The sequence below is a fragment of the Scleropages formosus genome, chromosome 17, assembly GCF_900964775.1.
Source record: "Scleropages formosus chromosome 17, fSclFor1.1, whole genome shotgun sequence".
NCBI lineage: Eukaryota > Metazoa > Chordata > Actinopteri > Osteoglossiformes > Osteoglossidae > Scleropages > Scleropages formosus.
Genome location: NC_041822.1, coordinates 3,928,101 through 3,947,914, shown reverse-complemented (window position 1 = coordinate 3,947,914; position 19,814 = coordinate 3,928,101). Strand labels below are relative to the sequence as shown.

At 42.4% G+C, this 19,814-nt stretch overlaps 1 protein-coding gene across 1 annotated transcript in view; it reads right to left on the bottom strand.

Annotated features, from left to right (window-relative positions):
- The window catches only part of msh3 (mutS homolog 3 (E. coli)), a 58,655-nt gene that overhangs the window by 3,105 nt on the left and 35,736 nt on the right, over window positions 1-19,814 (bottom strand). Inside the window, exons 21-22 of the mRNA XM_018760057.2 lie at window positions 7,420-7,606; window positions 2,792-2,918 (exon numbers count right to left, since the gene is read on the bottom strand). Of these exons, the coding sequence (XP_018615573.2) occupies window positions 2,792-2,918; window positions 7,420-7,606 (314 nt within the window). The remainder of the gene's footprint in view (window positions 1-2,791; window positions 2,919-7,419; window positions 7,607-19,814) is intronic.

The following is a 19,814-nucleotide window of genomic DNA, read 5'->3' as shown; positions in this document are numbered from 1 at the left end:
TCAAAAATATCAGACCTACATGGGCTATTGAAAAGCTTTTGCCAAAGGAACATGGGCTTTTCAGAAAATAAAGCCCATATATTTAATGGAAAATGTGCCAAGGCTATGTAGCCTATATAAGATTAGTAAGAGAAAAAGAGACAAAGCAGTTTAATTTGCTCCCCCCCAAAAAAACATTTTTAGATTAGTGCATTATCAAAAAAAGGCCTATTGCAAATGTTACGTATGAAACAAACCTACACATATCTTTCTAAAAAAGGAGGGTGTAGAGCACATTCCCAATTAAACCCGCAGCTGCAAACTCCTCCTTCCATTGTGAGGTCACGCAGCAACCTTCCACCATCTTCCCGTGTCTTAGTTCATGTCCAGGAACAAGCACTGAAAGCAGTCTAGTTTTATCTGAGTATTTCACACTAGGGCATTAACCAGAATATTAAAAAAAAAAAAAAAAAATCAACCAATAAATTAAAAACGCCCAAGTTAAGTAGCCTGAAGAAGGGAAGCTGTGGAATTTCCACCCATCCCAAGGATTTGCATCAAGCTCTTGAACCATCACATGTTCATTCATTTACATTTATTCATTTAGCAGACACTTTTGTCCAAAGCGATGTACATCTCAGCAAAAGTACAATTTAAGCATTACATTAAGAGAAAGAGACATAGCTGCAGATATCAAAGTCTCAAGTAAACCTAGTCTGTTCTCTACCACTTGCTACACCGAGGTTCATCGTTCGAGTATATGCATAAAACACAGGATATAGAAATCCTGATACCCTCCCACCAATTCCTTTGTTTTTTTTTTTTTTTTAAATATTCTAAGATACACAAATAAGCAAGTACAATGCTGGCGTAGTGGCTGAAAAAAAGTTGTATCAGGGGATGCTCATGAAGTTACGATGCGTGAACAATTACACCATAAATGAGCTGGAGAGATCTTGGGCGAAGTGGATCCGGAAAAGGTGAGTTTTCAGACCCCTTCTTGATATAGACAGTTTCTGTAGTTCTGAGTGACAGGGGAAGGTCATTTCACCACAACGGAGCCAGAACCGAGAACCTCCGAGCTTTACTTTTCGTGCAAGGGACCGCCAAGCGAGTTGAAGCAGACGAACGAAGGGGTCTGGCTGGGGTGTAGCGGTTGATTAATTCTTGTAAATAGCTGGGAGCAGTTCTACTGATGCATTTGTAGACAGTAACCAGGGTGTTGAATTTGATTCTGGCAGCTATAGGAAGCCAGTGGAGAGAAATGAGTAGAAGAGATACATGGGAACGCTTTGGCAAATCAAACAACTCATGCAGCAGCATTCTGTAGAAGCTGCAGAGGTTTGATGGCAGTAGCAGAAAGGCCACACAGGACAGAGTTGCAGTAGTCCAGACGGGAAGTCACCGTGGCCTGGACAAGTAGCTGAGCAGAGTCAGTAGTGAGATCGGGACGGATCCTACGAATATTATGCAGGATGTATCTGCAGGACCGGGTTGTGGCTTCGATATGTTGAGAGAATGACAGACTCTCATCAATCGTTACTCCCAGACTCTTAGCCAAGGAGGTAGGCGAAATAAGTGAGTTGTCCAGTTTGATCCACAGATCGTGACAGGAGGACAGGCCAGCTGGGAGGTAAAGAATCTCTGTTTTGGAGAGGTTGAGTTGGTGGTGGTGATCATACATCCATGAAGAGATGTCCGACAGGCAGGCAGCAATGCGTGCGGAAATGTCTGACGCAGCAGGTGGAAAGGAGAGGAAGAGCTGGGTATCATCAGCATAGCTGTGGTATTTGAATCCATGAGAGGCTATGACTGGACCGAGGGAGGAGGTGTAGATCGAGAAAAGAAGAGGATCCAATACCGAACCCTGCGGAACACCGGTTGAGAGAGGCAGAGGGGAAGAACGAGCGTTCCGCCAGACCACTTTATAGGATCTGTCAGATAGGTAGTACTCAAACCATCTTAGTGCCACACCTTTGATCTCAAGCTGGTTAAGAGAGGAGAGTAGAAACCGGTGATTGACAGTGTCAAACTCTGCAGACAGATCAAGGAGGATGACGACCGAGGAGAGGGAGGCAGCTCTAGCAGCTTGGAGAGCATCAGATACCGCCAGAAGGGCGATCTCAGTGGAGTGACCAACTTTGAAACCAGACTGATAACCATCGAGGAGATGGTTCCGGGCAAGGAAATCAGACAGTTGATCACAGGCTGCCCGCTCTAGGGTTTTGGACAAGAAGGAGAGGAGAGAGACCGGTCTGTAATTTTCAACCACGTTGGGGTCCAGGGAGGGTTTTTTTTTTTTTTTTTTAACAGAGGTGAAATTAGAGCCATTCTGAAGGCAGCTGGGAAACAGCCAGAGGAGAGCGAGGAATTGACGATCGTAGAGATGGAGGAGGGGAGTTGCGGGGAAATGTTCTTTCATTCATTCAAATGTCAGCACAATTTCAGCACAAACGATACTGATTAACCAAACAATGAATGTAGGCTTATTTACTGTATTTTAATACATACATTGTGTTAAACTTGTAATGACAAAACAAATATCATCACACTAAAAAAACATTTATCCTGTGTTGATGATGTTCATCCTGTATTGATGATGTTCATCCTACCAGCTCCAGGTGGAGGTTTGCTCTAAACACATGCGCACATGAAACAACCACAGCCTGAACCCAATGGGAATCACACGCTTTCATGCGAAAATGAAAATTTCAGGAGTACTAGAAGTAGCTATTTTCTTCCCCCTGCAAAAATCTGTTTCCTTCGTACATTTCAAAGTATGATGCTGAGTAAGTAGGGAAAAAAGACTTACGGTCAGTGTGTCTGTCTGGCTCATTCAGCAGAAAGGCCATGTGGTAATTGCCCACGTGCTGCGGGAAGAGGCTCTCGAGTTCACACAGCGGGGGGTAGTGGGTAACGAAGAGAGTCAGGGACTTCACCTGGTCGGTGACAAAACAAAACACCAGATTCATCAGGACTACAAACTAAAGTGACAGAAGCTAAGAGTCACTTGCCAAGGAAAACACTGGCGGACGACAGAGACCTGGAAAATGAAAAAAGACAGCAAGCACGACGACAGAATAAACCCAAATTAAAAGTTCAGCTCACAGAGAATGTCAGAGGTTCCTGGAATTTTATATAGCGCACCATCCCGGTCTACTTTTAACTACTTAATGGGAGTCTGAGAAGTATGTTATTAACTGTCACTCGTTGTTCTGAATATATATTTCAGTTGTAAGTGATGGGTGGTTAGTTATCATATGATTAATGCAGTCTGTCTTGGTACATCGTTGGCCTAGAGATAAAATATGAATTTCATACAGTGCTCTCTAAACAGTTTCATCTGGGGTCATGTTTCGTAACAAGCTGAAATGTAAGAGCCACCAGTGATTCCTAATTATTTTATTTCAGTAATGCCCCCAAGTGGAGAATCTGAGGCTGAGCTGAGCACCTACCATAAATGAATATCCTCATTCACTCACTATTAGGAAGCACTGCTTCCAGCTAGGATCATGGTGGTTCAGAGTTTATCCTACAAGCATAACCGCCATTGTCTTAAATGAGTGCACAATGGGTCACGAGTTACATAAAATTAATACAAAAGGGCCCTGTGTTAGTTGGAAACCTATGTAATATAAATATGATTTTAAGTGATTTAATAAAAAGAAAAACGAATGAGCTATTGCACATAGGTGGTTGAGGCGGCACAGCGGGTTTGGCCTGTGCCTGCTCTCCGGTGGGTCTGGGGTTCGAGTCCTGCTTGGGGTGCTTTGTGATGGACTGGCGTCCCATCCTGGGTGTGTCTCCTCCCCCTCCAGCCTCACACCCTGTGTTGCCGGGTTAGGTTAGATTGTAACTTGAATTGCTTTATTGTACTTTTGTTTGTACTTTTTACTTTATTTTTGCTGTGGTCAAATGGTAAGGAAGCTATTTCCAATGTGCTAGAAAAGGTATAAGATGATGGTCATTGCCATATCACTATGTAGATCTCAAATTATAAGAAATATCTTTTTTCATAACTCTATGCTTTTTTATTTTTAATTCTCACATCTATACAAGACAGCAAAAGCAAGAAGAGATTTTGGGGCTCTGACCATATTACGATGACAGCTGTGTCCACTTCACGGCTCGGAAAGAGAGCGTGAATGTGTGCGTTTGCTGTCGTATTAAAGTGAGTTATGGTTTAACTTTCTTGAGGGACAAGGATGCAGAACTGGATTCTGACAGAACACCGCCTTTTTCGTGAATTCCGGTTTTAAATGCCATCTTAGCAATGTACATTAGCACCAAAAAAAAACCACACCTTGACTTCCTTATGTGCAGCATTAGGCAGGTGGCCAAAGGACAGCAGCAAGACTAACCAAGCACTGGTGCAGCACCCTCTGTAGCCAGAGACACGAGACAAATCCTAAATTATCTGCGTAACCAAACCTGATTGGAACAGATGAGGAAAAGCTCAACCAGTTAAGTCAAGCAAGGGAGCACAGACACCAAGGGGCAACACCAACAGGATCAGGGAAGTGTTTACTTTTCTCAATAAGATGCACCAGGAGCGGATCACCTTCAATCTGACATCCCCGTGCCCTCGTGCTTCCTTCACATAAAAGATGCAGCACCAACATGTAGATGGACTCCATCTTCCCACCACACCCAGCATGCAAATTTTCATCCGCTCCCTCGTTTCAAAGCAAACCGTGTTCCGTGATTGTAAGGTGTTATTTTGAGTCTCAAAGCTCATTCCTGACAAAAGACATAATAAATGACGGCAGCTCTGGAAATCACCAAAACTGCAGCACACCTCTCGATCGTGTTCAGGGCCGGTGTGCTTCCCAGTCCAAAATCACAGTGTTTACTAGCTGACTAACTAGCTGAGAGCCAAGAGGCTTATCTGGTCTGGGTCACGGAGAGGCTGGAGCCTCTCTCTCAATAACACGCACTGGGTTGAGATCGGTCACCGGGGAAGCAGCCAGAAAGCCACATTACGTGACGCAGCCGCCTAAACACGGCAACGGATAAAACGACGACAATCCAAGAAAAAACAACAGATAAGCAAAAATTAAAGAGGAGGACGATCATGTAAACTGAATGCAGCGAGAGAAATAGGGGTATACGCTTTGGCCGCTCATCTCCATCTGGTGCTTTAGGCCATCAGTAACAACATGCCCGTGCCCCTGTGCAAGAAAATTTATTTGAGTCCTTCCACAACGCTAAATCCTGGGGCTGTTCAGACGCACAAGGACCTGCAAACAGGCTGCCAAAAAAACCGCTGGCGAGCTCCGCGCTGTGAACGCAGCCAAAGTGCTTCACTATGGCAACGAGCATCTCTCTCCTAACCTGGAGAATACGACAGCTACCCATCAAGGCTGTCTGCGGAAAAACATTCACGGGTGTTGCAGAATTCACATATTTACATGGTTATGTACCGCGTAGGTAAACACACAAGCACAATACAACCAAGAAATTCTACCTTACAGCATACAGGTTTGATATACGCCTTATACATACTTCCAGTTAATTGGTATGCTCAGTAATCTCACTTGAGTCTAATGTGAGGTAAATGGATCTTTAAAAGGAGGGTGCAAACATGGAGCAACAGCAATTCCATAACCGGATAAGAACCTAGGAAACACAAGTAAAAATGGCTGCGTAATGCATTTCATAGGGGAGAAAAAAAAAGAAAAAACAGCATGGAAATTTCAATATTCAGATGGAAAGTTCTTTTTATCTATCAATTCAGCTTCAGAAATGTTTCCCTCGTGTGGATCATGGATCTTTGTGTGGAGGACCTGAACGGGCTTGTCTCTTGAAGGCTCTCGAGCACAGTGGGAAAGCTGCAGTCCACGGGGCTGCTCTACTTATAGGACCACACAGGACAGGTCCCACAAGAGCTCGCCAATTAAGTCCCAGGATGGCGTACCGCTGTGCGCAGCTGCACCGCGGGGGCCTTCGGTGCAGCCGCATGCTCCACCCAACCCATAATCGGCGACTAGGGAGCATGCGGCGGTCGGACAAAACAAGCACATCGTCGTTGCCAACGCAGAGTCCTTTCACATTGGTGGTGGGCACCACGCGCTAATGTGTCCCCTGCGAACACCACACCCCGAAGACCGGTTGCGGCAGTGCTCCGAGCAAAACACTGAGGACCAGCCATCAACGTCCAAAGAGGTGCACCACCCCTACGTGCACTCTTATCAGCACAATCTGACATCACCCAACTTGCTCCCAGCAGATACTCTCACAGGCCAAAATGATAAATTATTGTGGTATAGATCTTGAAGGAATCTCAAGCTTACTTGTTGCTCGACTATTCCCCTTCAACAAATCTTTTTTTTTTTGTATCTCTTTGAGGAACAGGGACACGAAAAAGAGATTACAGTCCCACAGTGTCAGGAATCTAACACAGCCTTTTCAGCATAATGATTGCAAAAGAATCAGGCCTCTCTCTGAACATGATCACATGCATATGTACTTTGGTATTCAATAACACGAATATCCAATATACTCTGAAAAACATACAAGGACCAATTATGGAAATGTTGTTTCAGAAATTTGCTTTAGTCTCTCACTGCATCTTCACTCCACATGGCATTTTAACATTAGTGGCTGTAAGGACAAGTAAAACCAAACAGGAAAAAAGGAGAAAACAATCCTCCTTTCATGTCCTTAAAATAAACACCAAAGAAAAGATTATAGTTCATTTGGATTACCCACTGATGAAGAAGCTGTGTTTTTGGTTACTTTCCCTTTAGCAACAGAAGCCATAAAATGTTATCTGGCAATGTAGATATGATGTAGGAACACTGATGGCTGTAAAATGTCTCCAAGACATTCCTTGGACCTATTGACTATGGAATTCTGGGACAGGTGCCAACAGACACACAAACACATGGAAGTACTGTTCTGTGATTTTTCTCCATAACTGCACATTTCACGACCCTGTTCGAACGCCCCCCCCCCCCACCTGCTCTATGGCGGTCTCCCTCTGGAAGAGCACTGTAAGTTACACTGGATCAAGTGCGCTGCTCATTTGCATCATAACCTCTAAATATCCCAATCTGTCCAAGTGGATGAGAGAATTGCAGCACAGCCATCTATCCCACTGACAAACCATGAGTAATAAGGTGAGATTATGTCACACTTCAGCTCTTCCTGCTGATCATTCAAAGGAGTAAAGTGTGAAAACAGAAAATACCATGGTACTAGTAATATCATCAACTGTAAGTGATGCTGTGTCATAATGAAGTACTGCTACCGGCTCAGTGAGTCGAGGCTATAAACAGAGCCCCATCCCTCTGGTGTTTTGAGCGTAATTCAGCAGCTGATTCCACTTCAGCCCTTTGCATCCAGCTGGTGCCGCAATAGTCATCATACTCTAATTTCCTGGGCGTCATCACAGAGATGTCTGGCCCTTGTGCTTTACTGAGAGCATTCAAGACTCACATCTCTAATGAAAAACTCAAGGGCGGCGTAGGCAATGGCGATGCCATCGTGGGTGCTGGTTCCACGGCCCAACTCGTCCATGATGACCAGGGACTGTGACGTTGCCCGACACATGATCTCCGAAGCCTCTAGCAGCTCCTCCATGAATGTGCTCCTGCCTCTGGCTATGTTGTCTGATGCACCCATCCTATACAGAGAGGTAGAGAAAGAAGGGGGGGGGGGGTCACAAAAAAGTTGAAGACAGAGGGAAGGCAGACTGCAAAGGTTACTGATGTAGTCAAGCAAGCTCAGCTGTGGTTAAAAAAAAAAAAAAAAAGGGAGCCAAATGTCAACATGCGGATAAGAAAAAAACAAAACAATGGAAGAGCCATCATAATTTTCATTTCTAAGTGTTATTTTAAAATATTGTACAATACACCCTTTAGTCACATTTCAAATATGAAAACGAAAAAAAAACATAAGAGTAGCTGGCAAAGAGATGCATCACACAGAAGCCATCCCATCTCCATCATAAGAACTGCAGGCAGCAAAATAGGCAGCCCTGGGTTACAAATACAGTCGCACAGTGCAGAGTCTATGTTAAAGCGCTGAAAATGAAATGGGACCTTTTACACCATTATACCGACGGTGCCGTATGAAGAACAGGGGAAGGAAGGGGGGGGAGACGTTTTGTGTAGGACTTTTATTGTTGAGCTCCAATTTGAGTGTGTGTGGGGGTGGTGTACTGTGCATTTACGAGGGTGTTGTATATGTTGGAAGCTCTAAAGACTTTTTTTTGGTACATTTTAAGGAGGCAGTAGGCTGAGGCTGTTCTCGCTCACAGCAGCCACGTTGGGGCTTTCAATCCTGCGCTTACCGAACAACTTCACACCCTCAAAAACGATCTACTGCGAAAAACCACTGTAATAAAGAGAGAAAAGACACTACCGTCTGAAAGAAAGATGCAGCAACAAAGTTAGATCCAGACAGAATATTATATAGAATATTAGATAAAATATTCGTTCTTTGAGGGAAAAAGTTGACGTTCAGTCATTTTTTTCTTTTTTAAAGCCCACGCACAAGCTTCACTAGAGTCCACTACAGTTCCCACAGGATTGCTGGGACATAGAAAGCAGAACAAGACTGCACAATTCACCTAATAAAAAAATCACAAAAAAAAAAAAAAAAACAAACAGAACAATTTAAAAAAAAAAAAAAAAAAAAAAAAAAAAAAAACTCCCTGTAGTATTTGTTAATTTAAGTAAAAAAAAGAAAAAAGCTTTCATAACCAAATAAGACCATTCTTTCAAAAATAAGAGAACGGATCACCTTGATTTTATATTTAAAATGTGGATACAGATATGGAAAGAATCCATCATGTGATTAATGAATTTCCCCAAGGAATATGCATTAAATAATTTAATGTATGGACACCTTCAATTTATATTATGCCTCTGATCCTCTGTGCAGCACTCTTGTGTCACTGTGTGAGAAGAGCTCTATAAAACGAATTAAATTAAACTGGACTAAGTTAAAAGTCCATTTCTTCTGGTGGTGGACTGGTAACTGGTAACACTTGCAAAACACCTGTTCTGCAGGGATTTCATATTACTGCAGATCACAAACTGCAGCAGGGCAAATGATGGATTTTATTCTTCATTACTGTTCATGATTTAATTTTGTTTAAGATGAAGCCCACAATGGCTAAAAATACATATTGCAGCCAGGAGCTACAATGAGGCATTTTTTTAATAAGCTGCCCACTGGGAACAATGAGAAAGTACTGATGGCTCTGGAAGGTATTCTTCTTACTTTGTAACAGAGTGGGGAAAAAAAAATGTGTGTAATATGGATTCTAAACAGCACTGCTCTTCCACCAGGAACATGTGAGATTTACACCACAATTTGAGAAATGACAAGATAGTGGTAGAAACAAATGTGTTCCTGAGGTTCGCCGTTGCACCTGGAGAAAGTGATGCTGTGAACAACAATGCAGAATAATGACAAACTTCTTGTTGAAATTGACACCAATGATGAGGTATACAGCACAACTGGAGAACAGGTAGTGCTCTTTTCCTCAATATCTTGTTCAAGTATCAAATAAACACATGTGCAACGTTCATCATCCTGTTACTGATCATCGACACAACAAACACAAATGCTGTGAAGCTGAAAACACTCTGAAAAGCAGCTGAATTAGATCCTACACACCTGTTTTGGTTAGGAGCATTTTATTGACATCTATCAACTGGATTACTGACTATGAAACGTACAAAATACACACACATACATTTTCAGAACCGCTTGTCCCATACGGGGTCACGGGGAACCGGAGCCTACCCGGTAACACAGGGCGTAAGGCCGGAGGGGGAAGGGGACACACCCAGGACGGGACGCCAGTCCGCCGCAAGGCACCCCAAGCGGGACTCGAACCCCAGACCCACCGGAGAGCAGGACTGTGGTCCAACCCACTGCGCCACCGCACCCCCGGTTATGTACAAAATAGGTAAGTGGAAAAAATTAAATAAGTCAACTAATAGCAAAAAAAATATTCAGACCATGATCATTAATCAGACTTGATCAATCATAATACAAGCAGCCAGTATGATAAGGTCTAATGAAGCTATCTGATGAAAGGCATCTCAAATTGGAGATGACATTGTCATTGGCCTACCGTACTGATGCCACTGAAACAAATCCCAAGTATTTATGTTTGTCCTACTGTCATTACAATAAAGGTATTAACATTTTGTCAGGGAACTTTTAATTGGATAAACTAAGACTAAATGACCAAAACTTTCTTTTTTCTATAAACCAACATTGTGCAAGACTGAAGCTCCTGTCCGACTCAGGACATAACAGCTTGAATGTGCAAAAGAGTTTTTGAAATTAACTGGTAGAAGAGAAATGTCAGTGCGGCAGTCCACCAACAGGGACAATACCGTGGCTAGCAGAATTCAAAGAGACAAAGCTTTTCAAAACTGAAGACATCCCGTTTCTTCAAATTCCAGAGGTGACCCTTCTGACAGCAGACACACAAACAGCATTCTACCACCATTGAAACTGGATACTTAAAAAACATCTTACAGATATTTTATTCATTCAGTTTCACTTAAAATGATAACCACAAACTTATATTTGATATATGAACAAAACTGCGTTACATACATTTATTTTTTTAGCTAACGCTTTTCTCCAAAGCAACTTAAAATGTTAATCTACCTACAATTACTGACCCATTACAGAGCTGGGTCATTTTACTGGAGCAATTTAGGGTAAGTACCTTGCTCAAGGTACTACAGCTGGAGATGAGATTCAATCCTATAACCTTTGGGTGCAAAGGCAGCAGCTGTAACCACTACTCTTCCAGCTGCTCCTGGTTAAATTACAGAGATAACATATTGTTTTATGTAGGGTTTGTCTCCAACTCATGAATGTTTGAGTAACAACCTTTTCACCGATGGAAACTTTGAGAAGTATTGTAACAACCCACGTTACCGTGACTTTGGGTGGGGAAATGGTTCTATTGAAAACAGTTGTATTGTGGGAAGATTGGGAAAACTCTTCAACCGTTGGGGGACTTCCAGGGAATATAATGGGGTGACAGTGTTTGCCAACAAGATAGGGAGAAAGACTGAGGGGTACTAAGCAGGCTGGGAAGACTGACTTGAGGTGTAGGTCCTTGAGGAAAAGCTGTCCTTGGACCAAGAGCATTATTTCCCTGTGTGCCAGCATTCCAATAAACATTCCAAATGAAGGCTGCCTGTATATCTTGCTTCGCCCCATCGGAACCTAGAGCGCAACGTGCCGCAGTATTTCTTTTTTCAAAAAAGAGCTACCATGCCATTTAAAATCACACTGCAACGCTTCACCCCATGCACTGACCTTAAGAGACCCGAGATCTCAAACATTAAGTTCTGCCGTAAGTTTTTCAAGAAAAGGTGTTAAGAAAAAGAAAAAAAAAAAGGGCAAATAGAAGGTGAACAAGCCATAGATGATCCTACGACTTCTGCATCTACCAGTTTTGAGCCGTCAGTGAAGCATCGCTCCCTGCACCCCCGTCATCTTGCACCTCCATGTAATACCTCCAGCTCTGAGGTGATATACAGTTGCCATGCACTTCAAGTACCTTACATTATATGAACAAAATTCTTCTAATTGTGCTTTTATTTCTATTTATTATGTTTGTACTGGGTATTAGGGAATTTCATGCAACGTGTGGGGTAAAAGAAGGGATGGAGGAGGTGGAGATGAACAACACCACCCTGCTGTCACTCTGCGCTGTGGTTCCTCAAGGATTTTGTGTCACAAATACTCCTGCCAGAGGACTTAGAACACGCAGGTGTGAAGACAACACGTCCCTCCCAGCTCACCTCCGAAAAACTCCACTTTTTCCTCCCATCCCACAGAGCTCTTTGCTACTAATATTTATATTTTCATTTATTCATTTAGCAGACACTTTTCTCTAGGACGAGTACTTTCTCTGCTCTGTGTCACATTTGACCTACAAACTTTTCTGGTAACGAATTGATGTTCTGTCCCAATTACATTTGCATTTATTCATTTAGCAGATGCTTTTGTCCAAAGCGACGTACATCTCAGCAAAAGTACAATTTATGCATTACATTAAGAGGAGGAGACATAACTGCAGACATGAGTCTCAAGCAAACCTAGTTTGTTACCTACCACTTGCTGCACCGAGGTTCATCGTTCGAGTAGGTGCATAAGACACAGGATAGACAAATCCTGATACCCTCCCACCAATTTTTTTTTTTAATATTATAAGATACACAAATGAGCAAGTAAACAATTAAGTTCATATGTTCGGGTTCAGTTATAACTGAAAATTTTATTCATTATTCAGTGTACATACTTTCACAGATGAGCTTGCAAACACCGACCTCGGGGTGTAACACGCTAGGGCCTTGTGTTCGCCGGCTCTCAGGGTAGCTTAGCAACTCTCTACATCTCGGTAAAACCTGCCCTACACTGCAGGTTGTCAATGACAACAGCACAATTCACAGATTCCTTTCCAAATGCACCACGTTACAGAAATAAATTGACTACAAAGACATGCGCAAAACATCGATACAGTGACGAGAAGTGGAACCGCTCTCAGAACATCATTCATGAAAATGGAGGGGAGAAACAGTGAACAGGAATACCTAATTTAAGGCAAAACACTGCTTGACTTATCTGAATAGTCTCTACCTGTGTTGCATGTCAGAAATATTTGTGATACCACAGCTCCAGAAGTGAATGTGAAATAATTTCACTGATTTTCACAGCGGACAAAATTTATATATGTAGTGTTTATAGGATATTATATCGACACAAGGTGCACTGTGGTAGCAAGAGACCATAATTTAGGGCTTTAATAAAAACCTAAAAACAGATTCGAGTCTCGGTTGCGTTCTGGCGAGGCACCGTTCTCATAGTGACGATGACAATGACCAGTAAACACGGATCGGAGCTTGTGTGTAGTTGCTGCGCGAGGCAGCCCCGTTCCAAGGCCTGACACAAAGACCCAGAAAGACCTCATTCTGCATGTAAGAACAGAAGATGTGTCATTCAGCCACATTACTGTAAATCCGAAATGACTGAACCATGAATATTTCTTTAGCGACCATAAAGAACGCTGCTAGTGTGACATAGCTCACTCTGTACAATGTTGCTCCAACAGTAGACAAATCAGGCCTTGTCCTTGAGGTTGGCGCTACCCAGCTCAACAGCTGCACAGGTCACTGATGTGAGATGACCAAGGACTGCTGGCTACCAACAGGGGGGGACGTCTGAGATGACTTACTGCAAATAACTGAAAGGGGAGCGCAGAAAACTGCCTCATTTCACAGAAGGTGACGTCCCCCTGGAATTAGGCGGCAAGACCCGATCTAGCCCCCCAAGCCAAATGGCCTGTGCCTTTTGTTCACAGGATGCTGAACACGTCGAATAATTGCCGATAACTGCAGAGCACCATGGGTCGAGTGCTGAGTACCACATGGCACCACTAATGACTGCAAATGCATCCCTGAGGAGAGCACAGTCATGCCAATTAATGCGGATGTGCTGGGGTGATTTAAGAGACTACAAATGTGGCTTTACTCAGAAGATGTTTTTCAAATTGAGGGTTACTGCCCTATATGTGCAATATCTAAAAGGCTGAGGGGCCCTCTGACGGTAACTGTGACTATGATAGGTAGCCGAGATGATCTATCATTACTTAGAACAAATACATTAAAATGGGAAGGGAGGGGGCTTGTTATAAAAACAAACAATCTGCCACCAGTAAACCCCAAGTAAACCAAGATTTCAGTTTAAAAGAAACTCACTAGTATAAGACAGGGACCGCAACTGGGGTTCAAACTCGGCCGAGAAAACAACGGGAGCTGCACTACTGCTCCACACCGCGACGCATTCCCTACAGATAGACCCAGGAGGAGAGAGGAATGAGAAAAGTACTTTGGTAGCATGTGAATAAAGCAAAGCAGCCTTGGGGAACCTAAAATCAAAAGTCTTACAAACTCATGAAATGTCCCACTATCACAGCCGGCCACCAAATCCAAGAGGAACAGACTACAGTTACAGCAGCAAACAACACACATCATTACATTCATTTTTTTCCCACATCAATAAGAGGTGCAAAAAAAAAATAAAAGCTAAAAATGTGGAGCTAGCCTGTAACATGTTGCACAAACACAGCCTTGAGTATAATGCACATGACAACACTGGTAAACATTAACAGGGAGACAAAAGGGAAATCTCTAGTTTTATAAACCATTGTTTCGTTTTGCATTTTCACTTCTGTCTACAAGTCAACACACACAGCGATTCAGCATTGTCTTGGCCATTTCCGTCAATGCCGCCAACATCTAAAAATAAAACGCTGCTTTTTTTACATCCCTTTAAATAAAGCAAGAAGAGGAGTTCATTTTATACATGCCACCTTCTGCTTCCTGCTCTGGGCCATCTGGTCATGAGCTAACAGATGACCTCCCAAACCCAAACAGCAGTTTGTGGCACTATCCAGAGAGAAGAGCAAAGTCCAGAGTGATCAAGTCCATCCGCAATAGAAAACAAGTGACCAGTATCATCTGGGATAAAGAATCACATGATCACCTCCTCCGTACGTACAGCACAAACTAACCTGTTATTGCACATTGGAAAATTAGATTCTCCTTTTTGACTGCATCTGCAAAATGTGGGACAAATTACATTTACACGTATTCATTTAGCAGACGCTTTTCTCCAAAGCGACGTACATCTCGTAGAAAATACAATGTGTTCATTGCATTAGCAGGAAGAGACACTTAGATGCAGATGCGTGATTCTTAAATAGAGTTTGTTTCTTTCCACCATATGGACCAATGTACATCACACGAGTAGCTGCATAAAGGTTTATCCGAATATCAACAATTCCTAACAACATTCCAAATAACTTGCTTGCAAAAACCGCGTTGTATGAAAAAAGTTGTACTGACACATGCATTCAGGTCTTTTCCAAAAGGCTCCTGAAAGCACTGTGAGATTCATCTGGGGCGACGACAGCTCGTTTAGTCCACAGCGCAGCCTGTTCAGCAGACAGTGAGTGGATGGGCATATAAATGAATGGAAAATACAAGGCGGCACTCTTGCAGTACATATGAAGGGAGTTTTGGTGACTTCTGCATATTATAAAGGTGTTAATAACAGTCTAACGGACCTTCTCACAGGATCAGGAAAAGAGCACCATGCTACAGACAACGTTCTACACTCAGTCCTACGCTAGCCAAAACCGCAACATCCATCAATGCTGATACTCAGAAGCTTTATTTTTAAATTGTTTGGAACCTCTTATTCATAATCTATTATTTTAGGAATGTGACTCCTAAATTAAACACAAAGCACACAAGGACAAGTGCTCATATCCATATTTCCTACCCTATTTTTCCATCACTTTAAACCATATCATTCTCACAAAAATCTCTCAGATACTCTAAGAAATATGAATTACATTTGCATTTATTCACTTAGCAGATGCTTCTCTCCAAAGCGGGGGTGCGGAGGCGCAGCGGGCTTGGCCAGGTCCTGCTCTCTGGCAGGTCTGGGGTTCGAGTGCCACTTGGGGTTCCCTGTGACGGACTGGCATCCCGTCCTGGGTGTGTGCCCTCCTTCTCCAGTCTTACGCCCTGTGTTGCTGGGTTAGGCTCCAGCTCACCGGGAGCCCGCTCGGGGCAAGCGGCATCAGCCAGCGTGCGTGTGTTTTCTCCAAAGCGACGTACATCTCGGAGAAGTACAATTTGTGTATTACATTAGGAGAAAGAGAGACGTAGTTGCAGACATATGATTCTAAAGTAAAGCTATTTTGTTTCTTTCCACTTTATGCATCGATGTTCATCGCACGAGTAGGTGCACAAAACTCAGACAATTCCTTATCACAGTCCTACAATTTTTTTTTTTTTTTTTTTTTATTTACCAGAATATTATTTATTTGTATGTGAAATAACGGCACAAGTGAATTCCGAGCATGTTTTAAGAAACCAGTTTATGTCCATCACAGGACAAACACCTTCACTTGTACACTTTTATAGCTAAGCCAGATGGGTGTTTTTGGCATTTTTCGGGTTAAGCCCCTCCAGAGGCGCTATCCATGTCTGCAAGAGGTCACAATGACAGAACAATTCAAGGCTCGGGTGATGACTGACACAGCTGGGCAGGAAGCAAGCTTGGGGATCGACCCTGCAGATGGAGCTCAACTCCAGCCGGTGCCAGACCATGGGTCAGCAGGAGGCTCGGGGACGGGACATCACCCACAATACACACATATCCCACTTCCGTAACACTTGCTCTGTCACACAGACCACTGAACAGGCTTTAAGCAATCTGTTATTACAGCAGAGAGTAACAGAGTGGGCCAAGCTGTCACCTTCCAATGTGGGGTTTCACATTTCCCTGCTCCTGTAGCACCCCAGAGCAAGTTTCATATCTTCAGTTGATACAGTAGAAACTACCTAGCAAAATAAACAGGTAAATCATTATGCATTGCTTCATATACAAACCTGTAAATTACTGGAGCGCTAAATGAATAAACAACGAGCAATAATAAGACAGATAACCTGTACATCACAAGACAAGCAGCTTCACTTCGAGCCTGATGAAGCTTGGATAAATACATATGTGTTCTCGGCATTTTCGTTTCACAAGCGCCAGCTATTCTGCTACCTAGAGCACAATGACTTCAATCACGGACAGGTACTTCAAGTGCAGCGAGGCATGGTAAGAGGTATATTTCCACAACATACCGTGATAAATTTCCCACATTAAGACTTAATGAGCCATATCTCATTAGAAAATGAATATTAATGTGCTTTAATTTAGTTTGGCTGTCACTACTGAAATGACCAAAAGAAATGAGAAATCATTTCAGGTTCACTTTGGCAAATGTAACTGACAGCCAGTTGAGAGATTCCCCCTGGATACTGACAGGCCAGCCTGTCCTTTTACATCTACACTGTCCTCTCCTTTTCATACATTGCTCTCTTATTTGACCAAACATGTCCTGTCCTTCATGCCAGGAGTGTTAAGTATACAACAGGCCCAGGCTGCAGACTGCTTTGACTGGGGGGGGGAAGCAGTGATACATAATGGGTAGCCATACATTTAGCCTGTCAGATTATGACAGATGGGGGGTAGAGCAAAATCTGGGGGGGACTGCCCACCCGAACCAGTCCTGATATACAATAACGGAAACAAAAACAAATTACTACGGCCCTTGGGCTATTCTTCGGCTAGAATAAGTACTTCTAAAATGCTGGATACACACAACACACATTATTCTCTGCCAGTCGCCACTTGAAAGGCTGAATATATTACGGCTGGAAATGTCAGTTGAGTCTGACATTTGATAATGCAAACATATGCCAATGTATATTTTCTCAATATGTTTTACAATTTCTTAAGATGCATCAAAAAGGTCTTTCATTTAAAAAGTAGGCATGTAAGCAGCAGCTTCCACTCGGGTCCATTCATCGTTTATTTTCTCAGCGCTTAAATTGAACAGAGTGATAAATCGCAATCAGAAAAGAACTGGAAAGGAAATTGATGGTAATGTTATGGTGTTTTATCATACCTCGCTCACGACATCTGAACATCTGAGAGCAAAGCTTGCATATTAGACACATTCTGTGCAGTGTTTACATCCCCTGAAACTGGAGAGCTCCACTAAAGATGGCTTTTAGAAACCTTCAAGGCTGAAGTGCGTAGTTTTTTGGACAGACCTTATCCCATGTAGCTATTTTTTTTTTTTTTTTTTTTTTTTTTTTTAAGAGCGCAAAATGGAAATACTAGGCTAGAAGCGAAAGATGAAAAAACAGCAATCCAGACAGCAACAAGTGTCGTTCCCCCCCCCCCCCCCCCCCCATCTGCAACACACTAATACAGCTGAAACAGCGGTTCAGTGGCCTTTTGGTACAATTTCCGCATTCAACTTTATTTCCTGTTTCCATGACGACCAGAGAGCGGGGGAAAAGTAACCTTGTTCAGAATTCAATAAATAAACGTCAGGCTTACAGTCTCAATGACTTGCAGCCAGGGTTGAATGACAGCGTCATGCACACGTGAACTGTGCAGAGCAAACACTTCACTTCATGCAAAATCTGAAATAGCTTCACACCCCATAACTGCTGCCCTCCAACAAGACAGAAAATTAAAGCGACAAGTGAAGCAACTGTTTCTTTGGATTTGGAGTGCACTGTGAACATGGGTCTTGATAAAGAATGCAGTGACTTCTGCGCAACAAACAAAATCCGAGAAATCATAAGGAACTTGAATTTTTTTTTTTAGGTTATAACAGTCCAAGGGTAATTAAAAAAATGAACGAGTAAACAGTCATTTAGAAATCACCCTTGCCCTCCACTCTGATATTTCATTCTCATTATTGCCTCCTCTTTACTGTAATTAGGAGAAACTGCCAAGGGTCAGGGGATACAGGGCAATTAACTTTTGACACAAATGGTAGCTGAGTGACAGACGGATCTCTTCCTCATCCCTCCTCCTTTACTGCATCTCTGATACTGCCCGGTCTCCGCAGGTGGTAGACCAGGGTTTCCACTGACAAGAGCTAACAAAGTTCAACTAAACATGGGAAAACTCAACTTTCTTTTTACCATGTCCAGCAAAAAAGGCAGAAGATGTAGTATTTGTTGCAAAAGCAGAGGCAAGGCGCAAGATGCCTTAACCCCTGTACTTGATTCCCCAGACAAATCCATCAGGTTTGTCTTGTGTTTTAAGTCAATGGACAATATTTTATCATGAGAAATGACAAAATAACACACAACAAACGACAAAGAGAGACAAAACATCAAGTCCCCAGGGAGACCAATTTATTGGCACTTCAACGGACAGCTGGTAGCGTACTGGTTAGAGCTGCCACTTTTCGACCCAAAAGTTGCAGGTTCGAATCTCACCTCCGGCTGTAGTACCCTTGAGGAAGTTACTTACCCTAAAATTGGTCAGCTGTATAAATGGGTAAACAATGTTAAGGTACTTATAATTAAGTCGCTTTGGAGAAAAGCATCAGCTAAATGAATACATCTAAAGGATCTCCAAGATGTTCATTGGCACCAATTTCTGAGCTCATTTGAGATAGGAACAAAATTTTAACACACCGCACAAACATACAGTAAAGTATGAAAGCAGAAATCATCCGACTATAAAATCTGTCCAACCCCTTCCTTTAGTACTAAATATTAACTGAGCTTAATGCACAGAAAACCCAGCTGTTTCTAATCAGTGTAAATATATGATGCATGTTCATTTCATGCCACATCTTGTACAAACATGTAGTCAGCAGTAAAAACTGCTGTACTGAAACATCTGAATGTAATTTGACGGACAAAATCAATTTATGTGGAACATTATGGTCAATAAGTCAATCATACAGCTAACCCTAAAAAGGGAATATTATAAAAAGAGAAGAGCACAGGAACAAATGCAGTGTCAAAACAAAAATACAAACTGTCATATTAGCTGCTGTCATAAGCTGTCAAGGTAAACGGTCCACCAATAACACATTCAAAGGTATTTGCGTTCACTGTTTTCCAGACAGCAATAAAAATTTTAAAATTCTTGATTCTTTCATTAATTTACATGTACAGTTATTCATTTAGCAGACATTTTTCTCCAAACCAACGTACATCTCATAGAAAAATACAATGAGTGCATTACATCAACAGAAAGAGACTTGGACACAATTTGAAAGTCTCTTTGTCTAGAATGTTCCTTGCCTGTTTGAAGATCCCTAAGTGCCTATGTTTAATTTCTGAGTTAATACAAAAATCTGCAACAGGCCTGCTGTTGATTCAAAGTGTCCCACTAATTGGTTTTTTTTTTTTTAAAAGGACAGTTCTTCTCACTCTTATCATACTGACCAGACTCATTAC